Here is a 20,333-nt window from a genome sequence, read left to right on the forward strand (position 1 = left end):
GAGCTACCCCATCACTTAGCACAGCCTGTGGTGGGCAAGAGCCAGGTGGCAATAGGACCAGCTAGAGCTGAAATGATGGTGGTGATATCATCACAGATCCCCTGCCAAGGGCAAATCACCTTTAGAATTTATCAGGAAGTCTCATAGGTTATGGAGCTGAGAGGATACTGTGTTTTTAAAGCCAAAACTTTCACCTGAAATTGCAACCAGTGTGAAGCACTGTTGTTGGTACAGCTGTTCCTGGTTGATTAATTTTCTACTACCATGGTGTTCTATCTGACCTCCCAGCAAGCCATGTTTGTCAAACAGGTTCTTCTTTATGAGACCAAGCTTCTCAAATAAGAATTCTCCCAGTTTTGCACTTTCAAACCACCGTGTGCCCCTTCAACAAGAGGATAACACTGTGATTTCTCAGCAGCCTCCAAATCCTACTTGTGTTCCTCCTGAGGCTCTCCATGGCTAAGGTGTCTCTCCCTGAAAACTGGGTAATAGTGATTTCTTTCTGAAGGTGTGATCCTTTCTTTTGTAGGTTTTCTAAGGCTGGAAATAAATATGAGGTTAATCAAATACCTGTCTGGCTACACCAGCACAGAGTTTATCACAGACCTATATAGCCAGGAGTCCCCCACTACTGAGTTAGCAAAGTATTTCCAGATCTAGGCATCAAAAGGGAAAAAAAAAACCAAAACAAAACCCCAAGCATATGATTAGAAATGCATGGAAGATCTCACTCACACATGTGGCCACTATCTTGTTAATAAACATTTCCTGGTTTGTAGTTCATTTGCAATTTGGCTGTGCTTGATATCAGTAAAAGCAAACTAATGAATAAAACAAGCACTGAAAGAATAAGCTAATCCCTGTGATTCAGCGAGGGAAATATTGTTTGTGCACTTAGACTTGCTAATATGGATATAAGGTACAGATTGCTCATGGATGGCATAGCCAGGCTTTCTTCTTTTCCAAACACATGCAAACAAACGGATACACTTCTAAGCAAGACAGCTCAAGGAGAAAGAACGTTGATGTCATCAGGCCAGACTAAATCGCAGCTGTCCCCACTCCCAAACCTGCTCAGAGTTCCTTTTGAAATGTATATATTTACACTTCAATAAAGCATTAAGCAATGAATGAGACAAGCTGAACAATCCCAGGGGGATCCTGAACATTGAAATCAATGCAATTTTCTTCCCTGTTTGAAAAAAAATCTATTAGCCTCAACACTGAATTACCGAATCACATAGGCCATCTCAGCCTGCCAAGAAAACAAGGCTTATGTCATCGTGCTGTCCATCCATCCATCAATCTCTTCAGTACTTTTACAAGTTTATTTCTGCCAATTTCAGTCAGATTTGAAAAGGGGACAGAAGTCTCACCGTGGTTACAGAAGCTAGGGTTGAATTAGTTCCTCTATTGAGAGAGAAGCATGCAGAACACAGCTGTTATGCACTCCATTTGGCAGCAGACAGCAGGATAAATCAGCGTGTGCATATTGGTTGGCCACTCAACACACACATAGCTCCAGACCTGCTCTTTTCCTTTTGATAGGAACACTACAAGGAGAGTTTTGGTTATTATCAGGAAAGACAGAGAGTAGCAGTAGGGGACAACAGTCCTGAATACTTATTAAATAAAATTTCATTAATTCTGCTCTTCCTGGAACAATTTGTATAATTATATTTGCCTTTACAGTGGAAGGCTAGTGCTCTGCAGACTAAAAATTTCCATTTATTTCACTTGTATCCTCAAGTGAGTACAATGTATTGTCTTTTTCTCGGAATATACTTGCTGGTTTCCACAAATTTCAAGGCCAGAAATTGTTGTCATAACAATTAATAACAACTGTGGTCTCCATTTTGCCCTTCTTCAAAAGGCAGGCAACAGAAATGACCCAACTCATCAAGACCCTTGCTTGAATGAAGCAAGTGCTGGAGGCCCCAGCTCATGCATATGCACAACTCTGCACACCTAAATGCCTCTAGATGTGTGACCATAACACAGTTTTATAGCTATGGTAAATATTTCAGATCAGTTTTAACACTGCATAAATTAACACTGAACCACAAAACATTTGTTGTTTATTTATGCCTAACCTGAAAAAAGTAGTTGTGAAATATTCTGCATAATAATATTATGAACTCGACGCGGTAGAACCACGTCCTTATTTCTGCACATCACTTAAGTGAAAATGCGCAGAACCCAAGGTATATGCATAAACCAAGCATTTTTTATGAACAGCAGCATTTTATTTGCTGTGAGCCTGGTTCTGATGCTCCTCAGTGCTAATGAGAACTAATTCCTTAGGGAGTGCTGCTGAAAGCCGATCAGTGATAGAAGAATCAGAGCCCATAAAACTAATGGACTGTTCCTTGAGCTGGTATCCATCAACCATTACTTCATATGATGATGTAGCATATCTTTAAAAACTGTTAAGTGCCACAATCAAAATATTTCACATAAACTGTAGGGTTGCATTTAATGTATGGGTAATATTTATCTCTCTCTGGAATCTCCTAAACTAATGTTTGGAAAAGATTAGTGTTAATTTATTTAAAAAATGCTTAAATTTCCTGAAAGAGACAAGTGTTGACCTCTTTCCCTGTCCTTTTACTTTTAAAATTTTTTCTTTTTCAGTTTTGTTTCTAGTCTTTCTCACTGATTTCATTGAACTTTTTGAGACCTAGTTTCCACTGTTTCACTAGTGCCTCATATAAAATAAATCCCCAGTGTAACCACAGCTCTTGCAGATCAGAAATGGTTGCCACAAGTTTTAAACAATCTCATATTTCTTGCCTCATCATAAGTTCCTGCAAGAGATGCAGAGAGGGGATCAGGGTACCATCAGAGATGTTCAAGTGCTGCTCTGCACAGGACTGGGGGAGCACAGCCAGGCAGCACAGCCAGAGTGGGAAAGGGCACTGACATGAAGTAATCTTTGCTTTAACTACATATAATGTTGCCATACCTCCTCCTTGCAACCACCTAAGCTCCTGCCAGAAACCTCTGAAGATTACTGCAATTAAAGTCAGTCATATCTGGTAAACCAGAAGGATTCAGAGCCTGTGCTTTTTTCCCCCTGCTGTAAAAAAATTAGAGTTTGGTTGAGGGAAAAGCATAGGGAAAATATTTCATTATCATTTACTAAAGTGCACTCACATTCTATAAAGTGGTATGATCTCCATATTTTAAGTAATTTTCTTGCCTTTTCTTGAACTTAGCTCAGAAGATGTGTCAGCCAAGGATAAATTTTGTGTTTACAGATGAAAACACAAAAAGTTTTTTGTTTTTGTTTTTGTTCTTTTTTTTTTTTTTTTTTAATTACAAGACCATGGGACCCTAAGAATCGAATACAATTTTTTCCCTAGTCAGAGACTGAGCTGAGTGGGGAAGCTGGAGGGTGTTGCCACACACACATACAGGAAAAGATTCCCAATTCATATTGCTTATTCCCATGCACCTAGCTCAGAACAGTAATACAAAATCCCTGTGATGTCCTCAAAAAAAAGAGCTGCTTTTCTTTTTTTCCAAATAATTCAGAATTCTATATTTTGCTTTAAGTTTTTGTGGTTATTATGTTTAATTAATTTTAATATTTGTTTTAGAGTACAGTTCCATAGTCATATGTATTGTCTTAGCTAATGGGACAGCAAGCTACAGGGACAGAAATTACTTAAACTGTCTTTGAAAATTTAGTAGACATATGTGCATCCTAAAGCACAAACAGAAGGCCCAATCCTCTTTTTCTTTCTCCAGCCCACTAGCCTCTTAAATCAAGTGCCTAAAGACAGAATATATAAATACCTTCCCTAAAATATCCTGACATCAATGAATGAAATCAGCATGAACACTGCTTTGTTGCAGACTGTAACTATTCCAGAAACTTTTGCCATGAACAAGAAGATTATGAAATGTTATAGAAACTCCACTTAGAATAAATTTCAAGGATAAAGAAAAACTGATACAGCAGATTTCAGATGAGGGTTATTATCCTGCAGATATTGCTACCATTTTTAATTAGTTCAAACTCAGTCAAATATAAGAAAATAAGATAATATCTTTAGTGGCCTATTCAGGTTTAATTGCAACAGAGGAAGAAGGTTCCATTTCTTAGAAACAAGGATAATAAATCTTATCCTTATTAACATGAACTCTGTAAAGAAAGACAATAGAAGCTCTAAAACAGAGAAGAAAACATGGTGTTTTTCTTTTCGGAACTATCTGGCCTTTAGTAAGAAATAGCAATTGTCTCAGTAACGAGGGGGGTTTTGAGAGTACAGATTCAACATCCTTATTAGGAATTTGAAACAGGTTGGTGCTTTGGAGGGTGGCTTAACATTCATCAGTAGAAGTTTAAAGATTAGTCAGTGAATGGTGCATTTCCTCCCACTCAAAACCCACAGGAGTGTGTCTGTGTTATTAGTCTTGACATATTTTCTAATCCATTATCTTTTGAATTAGCAAAGCAGAGTACACCCTCTGGAACAGACAAGCTTGCTGCACGCAGCAGTGGACTCATGGGGATTCCTTGGCTGACCAGGAAGAACTGTTCCATAATCTAATCCACTCTTCTGTATAATGCTGTAGTTATCTTTTAATCAAGCCAAGTAATTTTGGACTATACATACAACTTTCATAAAAAAACCTTCAGCTTTGATTTGAGTATGTCAGCGTACAATCCATCACTGTTCTTTGGACTGGGTTACGTCTGCCTAGCTCAAACTCACACTATACTCCAATTTGGACAGAGTTGGTAAAGGGATATACTCCAAGGCAATTAAACAAGAAGCAATTTCCTAGTCTTGCAAAAGAAGTGTCATTGTGATATTCTTTGTGATTTTCTGTATGCATACTAAGAGAAGTGCTAGGAGTTTGTTTGGAGTCCTCAGTAACAAAAGCTATCCTTTATCTGGTGTTCTGTGAGAAACCTAAGCCAACAGAGTAAATAAGATGAACTTCAAATTAACTAATTGCAATTTTCATGAGAAATGAGGCAGGAGACCTGTGACTGATGAGCTTTTGAATCAGATGCATGGCTAAAAACTCAGATAGATGGGAAGAGTTAGTGCTGTAAATCTTTGCAGTACCAGAGTCATGCAAGCTTTCAGCAGTCCTAACACAATTTTTTTTCTCTAACACTCTTGGTCATACGCCCAAAGCTACCTGCAAAGCACGTGTCTCCTGACATAAACTCATGGAAATACATAGGAAAAAATAAGCCTGACTGATAGCTAAACTAAGTCATTGGTCATGACTACTGATATGCGGGTCTCAACCAGAAGAAAAGTAAACGCTGCTTTCTCAGAAGGGATGCCACAGAAAATATTGGGATCTTGATGGAATGAGGACCAAAGGAAATAGATCAAGAACAATCAAGAAAAGATATTTTCAAACCTGAAAATGGCCCTAGAAAAAGCATTCTTCTCAATTAGATTGTTTCAGAATTAAGAACAAATGAAGAATTATCTAAGAAAAACAAAGTTGTGATAGAAACTGAAAAATCACAATATAAGTCAAGTGCTTTTCAGGACTCTGAAAAAGGTTTATCAATGACATAAATAAGGCTTGATGGCATAGACAAAAGACTAATGCTACTATCTCTGAATGAATAAAGAGAGAGAAGGCAGCCAGACTTCAGGGGCAGATGAGCCTGTCAACAGCATTGCTTCATTTCATCAAGGTGTTGAAACATGTTCAGTAGAAGGTCCAAACCTGGAACTGTTGCAAAATGTCCAAGTCTGTTTTCTGGTGTCCAGAACCACAGGCTGCATGAGCTAACAAGCAGCATGAAGGAGAAGGAAGAAATTTTGCTGGTGTCATTGGTAACAGAGGCAGCCCTCTGCCTAGGGACAGGTGAAAAGCCCCCTGAGAGTTTCTGGGTCAGGATTTAATAGAGAGACCAATATGAGTGATGTTGTGGGTTCCTGCTACAGGAATGAGATTTCCTTAGTAAGTTTGCAATGGGAGGAGCATCTGAGATCCAAAGGGATCTTTGTGCTGCCATCCAAAGGGATCTGAACTAGCTTGCGAACTGGGCAGAGAGGACTTTCATGAAGTTCAGCGAAGGAAAATGCAAGGCCCTGTACCTGGGGAAGAATAAGCCCATGCACCAGCACAGGCTGGGGAAGAATGACTGGAAAGCAGCATTGCCAAGGAAACATTGGGGTCCTGGAGGGCAGGCTGACCTGACATTGCTCCAGCAATGTGTCCTTGCAGCAAGTAGTCCATCACCTCCTCAACTGCATTAGGCAAAGTGCTGCCAGCAGAGATCCTTGTCCCCCTGATCCACACTGGTGAGAGCACACCTGGAGTGTGGGGTCCAGATCTGGGCTCCCAGTACAAGAGGAATATGGATGTTCTGGAGCAGATCCAGCAGAGGGCCATGAAGGTGATCAAGTGCCTGAAGCGTCTGAAATAGAAGGGGAGGCTGAGAGGGCTGAGGCTGTTCAGCCTGGTGAACAGAAGGCTCAGGGAGGATTTTATCAGTGGGTATTAGTACCTGATGGGAAGATAGGAAGAAGATGGAGACAGACACTTTTCACTGATGCCCAGTTACAAAAGAAACAAAAAAGCAGTAACAAATACCCTCACAGGTGGAAAATGGAAAGACCAAGTGACCTCCCAGTCCTGTTATTGAGCTGAAGCCTTAGTAACAGTGGCTCCACACAGCTTTTCTCAGCCTAGGGATCTCAGTTTAGAAACTGCTGTACAGTTCCCATAACAGGCACAGGAAGTGACTCTGTGACTTCACTTTTTGCACAAACTGAGAAGCTGCATTCAGAAAAATATTTGAAGACTCTTCACCATAAAGGCATTTTGGACTTTAGCCTGTGTGACGTTTCCTGTCTGTGAGCAGTCTAGGCCGATAAAGTAAAGCACCTACTCAATCACTGACTTTTGTGCTTGTGAATAAGCCAGTCCTCAGCATAAGTTTTACATCCGTCTTCTTCCTTGAGGAAGCCCTGTCACATTTTCTTCAGGTGTGCTCCCTTTGCTTCCCATGTCTGCCTCACCCCACAGAGACTAATCCATGCAAGTGATCCAATTAGTCCCTGTAGCATGGACAATGGTTTTCAAAGGCAAGCCACAGTGATTTACAGGAAATCCCCTTGACAAGAAAGGAGTACTGCGTTTAACTACGTTGGTATTCCTCTTTTTTGTGGGGTTTAAACTGAGGATACAGTATTTTTTAACTGTAAGCTTCACCATTTACCTCTATAAAATCAAATCAAACCATTAAACAGTGACAAAACAGAGCCTGAAAAGAGATTTTTCAAAGCCACAAAATATCAAATCTGGAATTTAATTTCAAAACTGCCAGATACCAAAATATTATGCTGGTTTTTCTGGGGCAGAATTAATTGTACTCACAGTGACAAGTACAGGGCGGTTTTGGATTTGTGCTGAACACAGGGTTGATAATACAGAGATTTTTTTTTTTATATGCAAGATGTTTTTTTATGAGCAGGGCTTACACAGAGCCAAGGGCTTTCCTGCTTCTCATGCTGCCATGGCTGGCAAGGAAAGTTGGGGGTGCACTGGAGTTTGGGAGGAGACACAGTCGGGACAGGTGACCCAGACTGATCAAAGGGATAGAAGGAGGAAGGGGCACTTGGAGTGATCAAGTTTGTCTTCCCAAATCACTGTTACATGTGTTGGGGCCCCGCTGTCCTGGAGATGGTGGAACACCTGCCTGCCCATGGGAAGCAGTAAACTAATTCCTTGTTTTCCTTTGTTTGTGTGAGGCTTTTGCTTTCCCTGTCTTTAATTCAACCCACAAGTTTTTTGGCTTTTGCCCTTCCAATTCTCCCCCCATCTTGCTGGTGGGGGAGTGAGCAAGCAGCTGTATGGAGCTTGGCTGCTGACTGGGGTTAAACCACATCACCTCCAATAATCAGTCCCCAAGTAATCAATTTCCACAGCAATAAAGATTAGTCAACATGACGCTGTACTTCTTCTCCAGAAAAGTGGTTTATGTAGCTTTTAGAAGTTTCAATACACATAGTTTCAAACAGACAATACTTTTTAAGAGTCTTACATACTGAATGACAAGGAAAAAAAGAGGAACTTTATAGGAAGTTTTTCTATTGATACCAATTATCAGTTAACAAATGCTGTGAGGATGAATATTCGTGCTTTAGTCTTCCAACTGTTCCAGTGTTGTAATTAATGTGATTTGTTCATATTTCAAATATAACCTGTGACTGAGAAATTAATATTTTTTTTTTATTAACAACAAAGTTAAAATATACATGATAAATTTGGATTTGTCCTCTTATCATTGAGCTTTTCAGTGTGATTCATTTCTGAAAAACTTGAAAGTTAAGCAGAAAAACAAGCATCTATCAAAATTATGTGAAATACGAACAAATAGGGACTTAAAAATAAATTATTGGTCAAGTAATTTGCTCAGTATAATTTTGTTCCTCAACATACAAAAATATGAGTTGAAGGCATCTCCATATCTTTAATGTAAATGGCTTTCTCATTTCAAAAAATTTTGGGATCTTAAAGCATTAGGTATTTTTTTAATAACAGATTAAGTGTAAGCATCACTCTAAAGCAAAAGAACAGCACGTTTTCCAATCATCTGTTCCTAAAAACCACTGAATATTCATGCTGCAGTGTCAAACAGAGTTTAAAACCGTGCTGCTGCTGAGAGCTTGGATGAATTTGCCTTACGGCATTTATGGAGGGTGAACAGAAAGGAGAATTTTTCATCCCTTTTTGACTAAGCCACAGATTCCAAGAGAAATCACACAAGATATGTCAAATTTTCATTAGGGCTGGGGTTAAGCTTTGTTATATTAATAGCTTAAACCATAAAGCTCAACTGACCTTTAGTCACAGTGGTTTCCACTAGTGTAGCTTTCCCAGTCATGTCCTTATTCTCACGATGCATCAAATCATTTTGACAACTAACTTGCAATTCCAAAACATCAGCAGCTTGATTTGAGCACAGTTTCTTGGTGGTGTCTATGTAGAAATTCTGAAATCAGATAGAATAGCACATTAGCTTTCCATGTAAATTATTATTCCAAACTGATGTGACATGCAAGAGCAACATTCTTTGGGTTATTTCTGTGAGTTTTAACTATAGATCTTTCTGTTTGTTGAAGTCCTCAATGACATTTACCACAGAGCTTGTCTTTCAGGCATGTACATCATAAAATGACATGACCAGGAGGCACTCTAGGTGAAGACATTACCTCTAAAACACATCTCCAGTCTTTCTTTTCCTTTTTTATGTTTGGCTATATGGTGTCACACAAGCAAAAAGAGATTTATGTATCCCTTTTGGTTGATTCAGATTACTTTCTGATTAACTATTTTTATTGTATCGATTGTTCATTTAATGTGTTCTGTTACATATTACATCACAAATTCATATAAAGTCTGACATTTCAATTACATTTACCCAGTAGCATTCACAGCATAGTATAGTTAGATGATGAGAACAGACAATTATGATGTTATTAATTATAATTTTATTACATTGGAAAAAGCAAGTTAGATGGCCACAATATTTGCATCCCTTGAAATTCAAGCTTCATACACACCTTTCCATAATTATGTTGTTTTATTTTTAATTCTGAGGTATTCATGTCATAAATACTTTCAGTCAAATACATATTTTTAGCTGTGTAAGTAACAGTCAGTTAAAAGTGTCAAAAATATATCTTTGGTGAAACTTTACAGTAGCTGCAGTGTAGGTACAGACCAATTGCAATCATTATACCAGAGTATATATTTTAGGAAATAATCACAATAGATTTTCCATTCAAAATTAAATGCAGATTTTTTTCCTTAGCAATGACAAAGCCCATCCTATTCAGAGACATAAGGTCATGTTGGTAAATCTGACAGTAGCTACACAGTAATAGGATCTGATCTTTTCAGAATCAACCTACAATTTGTAAAAGCACGACACAAGCCCGCTTTTTACAATTTGCCCTTTTTAAAAAAAGATATCATCTAGAAACAAAAAAAGTCACTGGTAATCAAAACAGAAAATTTGGAAGAGTATATTAAGAAAAACAGATGAAGATGGAACCTATAAAACACAGGGATGATTTTTCCCAGTGCGTGGGTGACAAGTGGAAGACTCCAATTTTTCAATTAGAGGAATCTCTGGTACTTTTCTCCTTTTTCTTAAGCTCCCCTCCCACCCTCCCTACAAGATAGATCTACAGGAGTCAGTTGAGTTACAGTGTTCAATGCCTGTTTGTGCTCTATAGATGCTACAGCACTGGGTAGTGCTCACCTGCATTGCAAAAGAACCTCTGAGGCCCAGCAAAGCTGTAAGCATGTAATTCACAAAAAACTCCGGGACTTGTGAAAAAGAAATTCAGCTAAGAAATATTTTGCAAAGAGGACAGAAATGTCAGAAGAAATTCTTCACAGCAGAGAGGTAAAATAATCTGATGGAAAAGGCACTGTTCAAATTAGGAGTGTGCTCAGTGTGGTACACTGAGGCTACAGGGACTTTAACTTTCTTTCACCAGGAGGGCATGGCCCTTCTTTCACCTCCTTTTCTTCATCTTCTGCACCTAAACATGCCTGTATACCCCACCTGTTTGTAGCCAGACTGCCCCAATTATATGTACACTCACTTTATAGACAGTTATTGAGAAATGTCTACCTTCTGCTAGGGGAAAATAAATGCCTAAATAACCATGTTTCACTAAACTAGTCCTATCCTTGGTATCAGTCATACCTCTTTATCACAAGTTGAAGGTTTTAGGAAGCGTAGGGTAACTATTATTCATAGGCAGATTATTCCTGTGTTCTAGTTGTTTGGCATACTTAGCACACAGAAAGCTTTCACTTAATGGTCAGCTTTCAGGGAAGATTGAACCTTAATTTAAACTATAGACATATTTATTTATTTTTTTTTTTTAAATCTCTTATTTTCTAGTCAGCTCCTTATTTATCCTGTTAATACTAGCAATCAATTTGATGTATGAGTATGTTGAGTTTATTTGTTTTGCATTGCCTTAACTAATTAAAAACAGGCCTTGGTATCAACATAGGAAGTTACCCTCATTAAGAAAAATGTATCTGGTATTTGTGCTAATCTTATAATTCATCAGCAAAACCACACACTGTGAAAAAATAGTTACCTGGGGCACCTTGTAAACAAATTAAAATATGCAAAACTCAAACATTTAAAATAAATAGGATTACAGAAAATGAACTGTCACATCACTTTATGCTGAATTCTGATAGCATTTTAACATCCTTAACAGCACTATAGATAACAATTATACTAAAGACCAGCAAAGATAAGTTGTTTTTAAAAACTGTGCAACTGAGAAGCCTTACAGTTGTCTTTCAAATACTTGGCAAATTTAACAGCACAGAATTTCTATCTAGGCAGAGTCATTGTTCCACTAATTTAAAGAAGTCAGGATATTAGCCATGATTTTCAATAGTTACTGCCAGAAAAAACATTTATTCAATTAAAAACTCATAATCTGAGCTGCAGTCATTTGTTATAAGAGACTACTCATGAGGAAATCCCAAATCTCAGCATTTGGAAAATAAAGCCAACATCAACAGGTGCATGAACTAAAAATTTTACAGCAGTGGCTAAGAATTGCCATTACATCTTCAGGTTTGCTTGTGGTCCAGGAACAACTCAGGAGTCAGAACGTAAAGCAGTAAAGGTAAATGAGTATAAATATGTACAGTCCTTCTCAGGAAATAGGAGTGTTGTGTCAAACAGGATAAACACAAAGAAGTGTGAGAGCTAAGGTGAGAACTAAAGGACGGGAGATGCATCACTTTAGTTAGAACAGAAGTGTCAGAATTCAGCAGAAGATGTAAACGAGTGCAGCGTTTGTTGAAGGTTCATGAACTGAAAACATTGCAGAAGCAAACTGTTTCAGAGTAAGGAGATTGAATTAGTTTCCCTTGATCACCTGAAGAGTTTTATTGCACCTATGTATGTGTGTGTGTGTGTATGTGAGATCTCTTCTGCTAGCAAGGCTTCCCTCTGCTTGTCTGCTCCAGAAGCAGTAAAATCTGACAATAGTCCTTATGAGCGGCACTGGAAAACAGTAATGTTTTCCCTATGTGCAGCCACAGTTACACAAAACCTATTCTCAGAATGCTGATTTCCCCTGCAACATAAGTATCTGCTCTCATCCTCTTCTCCCAGCTCCAAGCTGAATTCTCCTCAGACTTAAAAAATTTGGGCTACCAACAATTGTATCCATGTGAATATTTTTTTCATTACCGTGTCTAATTGCTTTTTAAACTAATTTACATTTCTGTTATCAGTACCATGTGGCAATGAGTTCCAGAGTTTATTTCTGCACTGAAATTTACTTTGGGTTGTGAGGTTTCTTTTTACTGCCTTAACTCATAATTTCATGCTGGTGCAGTAATTCCTCTCCATTAATTTTGTCCCATCATTCATATTTTTGCTCTTTCCCTTGAGTAACCTCTTCTTTAGGTAGAAGAGTTTCTGGTCTTTAATTTTTCCCCTTCCAGGAGTTGAATTATAAGTCATGATGCACTGACTCTGGAAACTCCTGCTCATTTGCAAGATACAACCCAAAAATATTGAAGGCAATCCTTATCCCACACATGCTTCAGACAGAACTGTTTGGTTACAACTACTTAATCAGCCCATAAAATAGCCCAGAAGTTCTTACAAAAGAAACCCCAAACGCCCAACTAACTAACCAATCAACCAAAAAACCCACCTAAAAAAAACCCACTAAAACCAGCAATAACAAAACCACAAAACAAATAAGCAAACAACAACCCCTACTGTCCTCCAACTCTGAAGGTGTTCAGCAAAATTATTGTAACCACTGAGATACAACAGAAGGAGAAGCTCTTTGAGTAACTAAGAAAAAAGTCTTTTAAATCTGGTAACAAAAAAAAAGAAAATAATACAAATTATTGTTTGGTTGTTTTTTTAAGGAAAGAACACCTCAACAGCATCTAGAACATTCAGAGTAAAGAAGGAAACAACATTTGTTTGAAGTACAGAAAAATGTGGGAGTAAATATGAAACCAACAGCTGTCATAATCTCTGAAAATGTGGCGAGTGGTATAAACTAATCTGACAAAATTATGCTTTTCCAGACTGAAAGTCAAGCTGTTATGTGATTACAAATGACTCTAGTGAAGAGGAGTACTCATTTGCTGGAGCAATCAGTGCTGGACATGGCACTATGCCTTTGGAGTACCTTATTGCGAGTTACACATGCTAGAAGATACAGAATATAAATCTTTTGCTGCAATCTTTAAAAACATATTGGAGTGGCATTATTTACAGCCATCAGAAACCCAAGCCAAAGCTCCAGATATTTGTTGCTTTGGCATATACTGCATGGTTATATTTATATCTAAAATGCTTAATTGCTGCATGCACCTTTCCACCAGAAGAAAAAGATGTATACATAGAATGAAAGTGTGATGAATTATTTCACTGTCCAAACACAGACAAAAAAGACAATTTATCCCCACAAGCTCCGTACAACAGTTCTGCAGGAGTCACATGGCACTGTATTCACTGGGAAGCCCAAACCAGGCTGGATGAAGTTTTAGTTTTAAATATTTTGCAGACTATTTCAAGGAAATTGTGAGAGAAGGTGGAAGAGTGAGATATATGAGTATTCATAGCTGCTGATTTATAAAGAAGACTTTATGAGCTTCAAAACCTACAGATTTACAACCTACCTATATGATTTTGCTCCCACAGTCATTATATCCCCAAGACTTTCTTCAGGGAGAGTTTGGAACTACAGTGAGTCAGAAAATAATCACAGATTTTGTTTCCCATCTAGTACCAGCCAGAGTAAATGCTATCACATTCAGAGCCTTAGACCATCCTGAGTCACACAACTGAATTATTTTCAGGTTGGAAGAGCACACGTTGCAGAACATTCTGGAGTAACTACATTGCTCAGACTTACACCAGTGCTCATCACCCTCCCTCTATTCCACTCTGGTGGAACCCCACCCAGTGTACTGTGTCTGACTCTGGGGCCCCCAACATAAGAAGAATATTGATCTGCTGGAGCAGGTCCAGAGGAGGGCCACAAACACAGTCTGGAGCACCTTTCCTAAGAAAATAGGCTGAGAAAAATGGTGTTGTTCAGCCTGGAAAAGAGAAGGTTCTGGGGAGACCTACTGGCAGTTTTGCAGTGCCTAAAAGGAGCTTACAGTAAAGGAGGGGCTCTTTATCAGGTAGCATAGTGATAGGACAAGGGGAGTGGTTTTAAACTGAAAGTCAGTAGGTTTAGATTAGAGTTTAGGAAGAAATTATTTTCTGTGAGGGTGGTGAGGCACTGGAACAGGTTTTCCAGGGAAATTTTGGGTGTTCCATCCTTGGAACTGTTCAAGGCCAGGTTGGAATGTGGCTTTGAGCAACCTGGTCTAACAGAAGGTGTCCCAGCCCATGGCAGGGGTTTGGAATTAGATGATCTTTAAGGACCCTTCCAACCCAAACTGTTCTATGAAAATATATTTCACCTACTGTATGACTAGAAATCTGAATGGGTGCTCTTACCTAAAAGATGGGAAACACAAATTTGAATAATGGGAACACACACATGGGAAATGCTGACATATCTCAAAATCTATATTATTATGGCAGACAATTAGGATTGATTTATTCCACTTGGAAAGAAACAATTACCTTTGGATTATTATTCACTTGTATCCCAAGGTAGCCTTCCTGTATGATCTATTGGCAAGCCAACTTACATTGCACATCAAGGTAATTTTTGCAAGGGCACACTGTACCCATAGCAAAGGGTACTGACAAGGGTCTATGATTTTGTAGCAAAGAATTTTAACAGTCTTTCCCATTGCACTGATTCCAGTCCATGATATCAAGTCTTCATTTTCCACAGTCCACTGGAGTGTGGAAAAGGAGAAGAGCTAGTTAGAAGATACTTCAGAAAGGCCATGGGCAATAAAGAGGATTCTCATTTAGCCTTATTAATATACAGGATGAGAGCACTTTGGAGAATTATTATTTGCCTGCAGGACTCATAAGGTACTATAAACTGCAGATTAACTGTTTTGACAAAGAAGGGGTCAAGGTTATATCGTTTCAAAGACAGAAAAAAAATTATTAATTTGTGAGTTATTCTCTGCCTAAAAGAAGCAAAACATGACCAAATTAAGTTTTGTGATCCAGATTCAGGTGCTTAATAGATTTCTTCCTCACAAGGTAATTTCTGTACATACCAAAAATATCACAATTAATTTGACTCTCACTGTCAGTAGACTGGGTTTTATCATAGAATCATAGAACGGTTTGGGCTGGAAATGACCCAAAAGACCATCTAGTTCTGTCCTTACTGTCATGGGCAGGGACACCTTCCACTAGACCAGGTTGCTCCTGCTTCTTTTCTCATAGGTTAAAAAAGGGAAAACTATAAACAAAATCATGCTCGATTGTAGGCTAATGCTACTGTAAGCACATTCTAAGGGTTCAAACACTGTGTTTAAAATCTTTCGATTTCCTAATAGTAGGGACAGAAATCCCTGCTCAGAGTTTGAATTAGAATACTCGGATTGAAAACAAAAGCAAACCAGGGCAGAAAGCTATGTTCCAGCCAGATCCATTTCGACAAAAATAAAAGAAAATAATCTACCAAGCCGATTGGTCTTGGGGAAACCAGTGTCACCGGTCCCTGCCAGACTCGCAGTTTGTCTGTGAGCTGGGACAAACGACGACATCCAGACAAAAAGGAATAAGCGGGGAATAGGGCGCCACTAGGGGGCTCCGCATCCCGGCACATCCCGGCACATCCCGGCGCATCATCCCGGCACATCATCCCGGCGCATCCCGGCACATCCCGGCACATCCCGGCGCATCCCGGCACATCGCATCCCGGCACATCGCATCCCGGCACATCCCGGCGCATCCCGGCGCTCCGCCGAGCGCTCCCGCTGAACGCGCCTCCGGCACCGCGGCTCAGCGATGAAACCAGAAAGCTTCCCCGCATCTCGACTCTCCTCCGACAAAGACTTCTCCTTCTGGCCCACCCCTCTCCCTGCGTTTGAAACCACGCACAACAGATTTGGTGGTTGTGCCTGGGACTACGGAGAAAGAAAACAACGCTTGATCAGATTTGATGATTTTTTTGGGATGCGATGTAGTGAAATGTTAAGATCTTGTAATTTGATAGGCTGCAGTTCAAAAATTGAGGTGAGGGTGGCAGGGAATAACAAACAGTGGGAAAAAAGGGATGACCATCCAGCCGATAGGATGACCTTTAAAAAGGGCTGTTGTACGTGAACAGTACATGTTTTCTTAGGAAATTTTGCCAGGGCTTTAAGTAGGTAAGGAAATACTGACACTCTTCACTGACAGTGCCCACTGTTCAGGGAAATTTTCTGTAGCTAATGGAAACAAAAGAAGTTGCATTTTGTAATCAATTAAAAAAACACACATGGGTGTATTTTTGTTGCATCCTACAGAAATTCTTTGATTGCTCCAGAAATTCAGACTCCCAAGATTTTAGTTCTTAATCCAATGACTTTCATGTATTCATTCACTGCTCACAGTATTTGTTTTATCATTTGTTGAGTGAGATCTTTTTCTCCCCCCCAAATTTTCCCAGAATAGTACCAATAGTGTCTCAAAAGACTTTAGAATTAGGTTTTGCTACCAAAGATCTTTTATATCTCTGGGTAACTGAAGCTGTCAGCCCCTTTTTCCCAGATATTTTTTCCCCTGCTCTGTGTGCATAGAGGCAAAAGAGAACAGAAAATGATATTGAGCACCATTGAGTGGCCGGGGATGAAACAATGATGCATTAGCCAGCGCAAAATCACCAGGCGTACACCTTCAACTTAGTGTTACAAATCAAAAAGGCTATTTAAAAATCTTTTAGCAATAGTTCAAATGCAAAATACAGAGCTCCATAATGCCCTGCCAGCTCCATCTCTTCCCTCTTCTCTCCCTGAAAAATACATAAAGGGGGGTGTGCTTGATCCCCAGTGCCTCAGAGCAGAGAATATTTTTTTCATCTTTACTCTAATGTAGATGATAGTATTACATTTATTTTTGCAGTGCTGTCTTTATTTTAAGGTTTGGCTTTTTATATCTGAGTACTTCATCTTAAGTAGCACTTTGTCTCTTCAACACACCATGCAGTGAAAGAAAAGTATTGTTTTCTGCATTTTACATGCTGGCAAATCAAAATGCACCCTTTTCCATATTGTTTCAAAAAGTGGGTAGGAACAGGTGAGATGCCACCACCAGCTGTCACCTTTCTACACACCTTGAATTCTTCACCAGCCTGCCTTCCCTGCCATCAGGCACAGAAATTGCAGCCACACTTGTGAGCTCTCAGCTAAAGAAATTAGGCTTGGGCCATTTCAGTTTGGGCAATGAAACTCCATTAGCATCAGCCTGTGGAAATCCTGGTTTCCATGGCACTCACAACAGCCCTGAAAGGAAGCAAGATGAGGATTCCATAGTTTCACAGTGAGTCTGATGCTTTACCCCAAGGCTGGCTTTCCTTTTCTCTTGGGCTACCAACTCACTAAATAGTGAAGTTCTTGGGAGAAAAAAAAGTATACACCCGAAGACCTAAATTAATGAGCTCTACTTCTGTATTACAAACACACCTCACCTTGGCAAATGGAACTGCTTGTTTGTTCAAAGACTATGAAATGTTGTATTTTGTGCTATCACCACTTAAGCAGAAGATGTGAATTCTTTCCATTTGTCTTTAATGGAACATTAACTGGAAATATAATTACAAGGGAGAGCTAATTACCTGCAGGTTTGCCAAACTGCAGATGGAATATACTCAACAGACTGAAATCTGAAGGCTGAGAATGATGTGAACGTAAGTGCAGTTTAGTGTGTGGAAAAATTGAATTGAAACTAAATGAAAAGAAGAATTAAATTTCCTGTAACTCCTGTCACAGGTCTCCAAAGGAGGCAGCCCTCACTGCACTGCATTGTTGTTCCACCTGTCTCTCCCTCAGTCCTCAGGTCTTCTCTGCCCCTGAATATTTAAATAACATCCACACTGGTTCAGGTCAAAATGCATCTCACAGAGTATTTTTTCTTCACCGTTGCCTTAAGCAGACACCAAGGAAGGGTAAGAACAGAGCAAGTCAGGATATGTTACATCCAAATACGCTCTCAGCCTCTTGCTATTTTCAGCTCAGGGAATTTCCTGAGTTTGACGTGGTTTGTCTATTAAGAACACTCAAAGGGTGTCTCTTCCAAGCATTTGTCCAGTCTCCCCTTGCACTCCTGATCCGCTTCCGGCCTTGATCTGACTCCCCCTACTCTGAATACATCCTGCCCCATTTCCTCTAATTGTGGTCCTGCAGAGACTGGGGGGGAGGGCGGGGGAGTGAGGGAGTGAGATTTTTAAAATAAAATGTTTTCAAGTTCTTGCTGCTGTGCTGGCCTTCCTAGCATGAGTCTGCAAGTCCAGCTGTTGAACTCACCCTCACTTCCTTTTACTGCTTGACAGAAAACGCTGTGTGCAGCAGACATCAGCCTTGGGAAAGCAGCAGGACACTGAGTTGGTAGGAATTAAATACTTCAGACTGGATTCTGTCCTCAGACCCTGGGTGTAAATCTGCACTCATTCCCTGTAATTTGAAAGCATTATTCTGGATTTACTCAGTCATGGTTAAATTCAGCATCAGGCTTCTTGTTTTTCAAAATCATCTGGTTTCCAGGCCACAGCAGGGAATGTAACAGCAGGAGTGAAAGGAAAATGGGTTATTTTATTTGCAAAATGTATTGCTATTCTAACAGGTATTTCTGCGACCTTTCAATTCCTTCAAGAATTTTGCCTTCTCACGCACATACACACATATAAATTTACACAGAGATATGAGTATATAAATATTTCAGCTTGCCCACTAGAAACCAGCCTGTCAGAAACAAACTATTCTGCCCCCTTTTTCACTTCCCTCTTTATTCTTTATTCTCTGACATGATTACAAAGTTCTGACAATTAATTCCCTTGCAGCTGTGCTGAACTGCACACCGGTGGTTGGCAAACCCAGCCAAGTCACAGGGGCCTTTGGTTTGTTGGCAGAGTTGAACCATGTCCTGTAAAGGATCTGGATTTTTCCTCATCAGAAAGGATGTTCACATCCTGATACTTTTGGCAAATTGGGAAGTACCCACCTGCAGTGATTGAAGGACACAGACCATGCTATGCAAACAAAGCCTGTTTATTACACTAATCACCAGTATTTATAGTTCTCTAACGTCCATGCAAAATTTTCCACTCGGACCCCTCTGCCCCTGTTCCCTTAGCAACACAATCTTTTTGGTTATCAAGTCCCTTTACATTCTTTAGTGCCAGCAATGTTCTCATTACATCTTCTCTCGTCAGAGAGGTCAGAGTGACCAGACATAATGTCTTCACTTTTGTTCTTGCCTTGAGTTTATCTCTCCAATGGCCTCCACTGTACCAGGGCCAGGAGGTCTGTGCTGCTACCCAGCTCAGCTTCTGTAGCTGATATTCCATGCCCACCCACCAGAAAAAAATGTCACTTCCTATTACAAAATCTACAAAACCTATTAAAAGAAGGCTTTTTGGTCTGTTTCTGCTGGTGGCATTTTCGATTTTGAATTTCCTCAATTCATTACAGGGAGTAAAAATTAAGGAAAAGAAAGGCTTTTAAGACCATTTGCTTCTGGGCATCAAAATGAAGCTTTGTGATACCATTCTGGCTCCTGCTCCCACCCTGTCCTGAACCACTCTCCCTCCTAGCTACTGACTCTACTGAAGGTCCAAGTTCTCTCCCAGAGAGAGGCTGTAGCCCAATCTGCTCCAATACCAAGCTGTAAGAATGAGAATTAAATATCCCTCTGTGCTCATAACTGTTTTCCATTCCTTCTGTTGCATCTACTTCCCTTCCAGGCTCTCTCCTGAGAGCTGGCTTTGTAGGACAGGCCTGGCACTCCAGAAGTGTTCAGTGCTATGCCTCAGTGACATTTAAAAGGCCTTTGAAGCCCATTCAGACAGAGTCTGCTGAGAAGAGAGGATCTCTACAAATCTCAACCCATTATTTCCTGGCTTTCAAAAAAACACAAGTGGAAAGTCATCTTAAGAAGAAGCATGGAAAACACTGGTGCTGGTGCTTTGCTCATATGCTAAGAAAGGTCAAATAGCAGAAGGTTCATATTCAGTAATTTTTCTTCACACCAAAGATACCCTGATAAAACCTTGGTTGTTAGTTCCACCATTCTGTAGATGACACTAAGGACTGCACAACCTTGAAAGTGGAGATTGCTCATGCCCAGTTCATCTTCATTCATGTTCAGCGTATGTCCAGCTTCGTGAACTAGTGTCTGAACTTGGCAGGTAGTT

General features: G+C 39.7%; 1 protein-coding gene across 1 annotated transcript in view; it reads right to left on the reverse strand.

The window, feature by feature from the left end:
• Positions 1–20,333, reverse strand: part of THEMIS (thymocyte selection associated) — an 88,706-nt gene that overhangs the window by 6,594 nt on the left and 61,779 nt on the right. The window contains exon 7 of the mRNA XM_086877023.1: positions 8,836–8,986. Coding sequence (XP_086733149.1) covers positions 8,836–8,986 — 151 coding nt within the window. The remainder of the gene's footprint in view (positions 1–8,835; positions 8,987–20,333) is intronic.

Source organism: Cyanistes caeruleus, chromosome 2, assembly GCF_971803275.1.
Source record: "Cyanistes caeruleus chromosome 2, bCyaCae1.hap1.1, whole genome shotgun sequence".
Lineage (NCBI taxonomy): Eukaryota > Metazoa > Chordata > Aves > Passeriformes > Paridae > Cyanistes > Cyanistes caeruleus.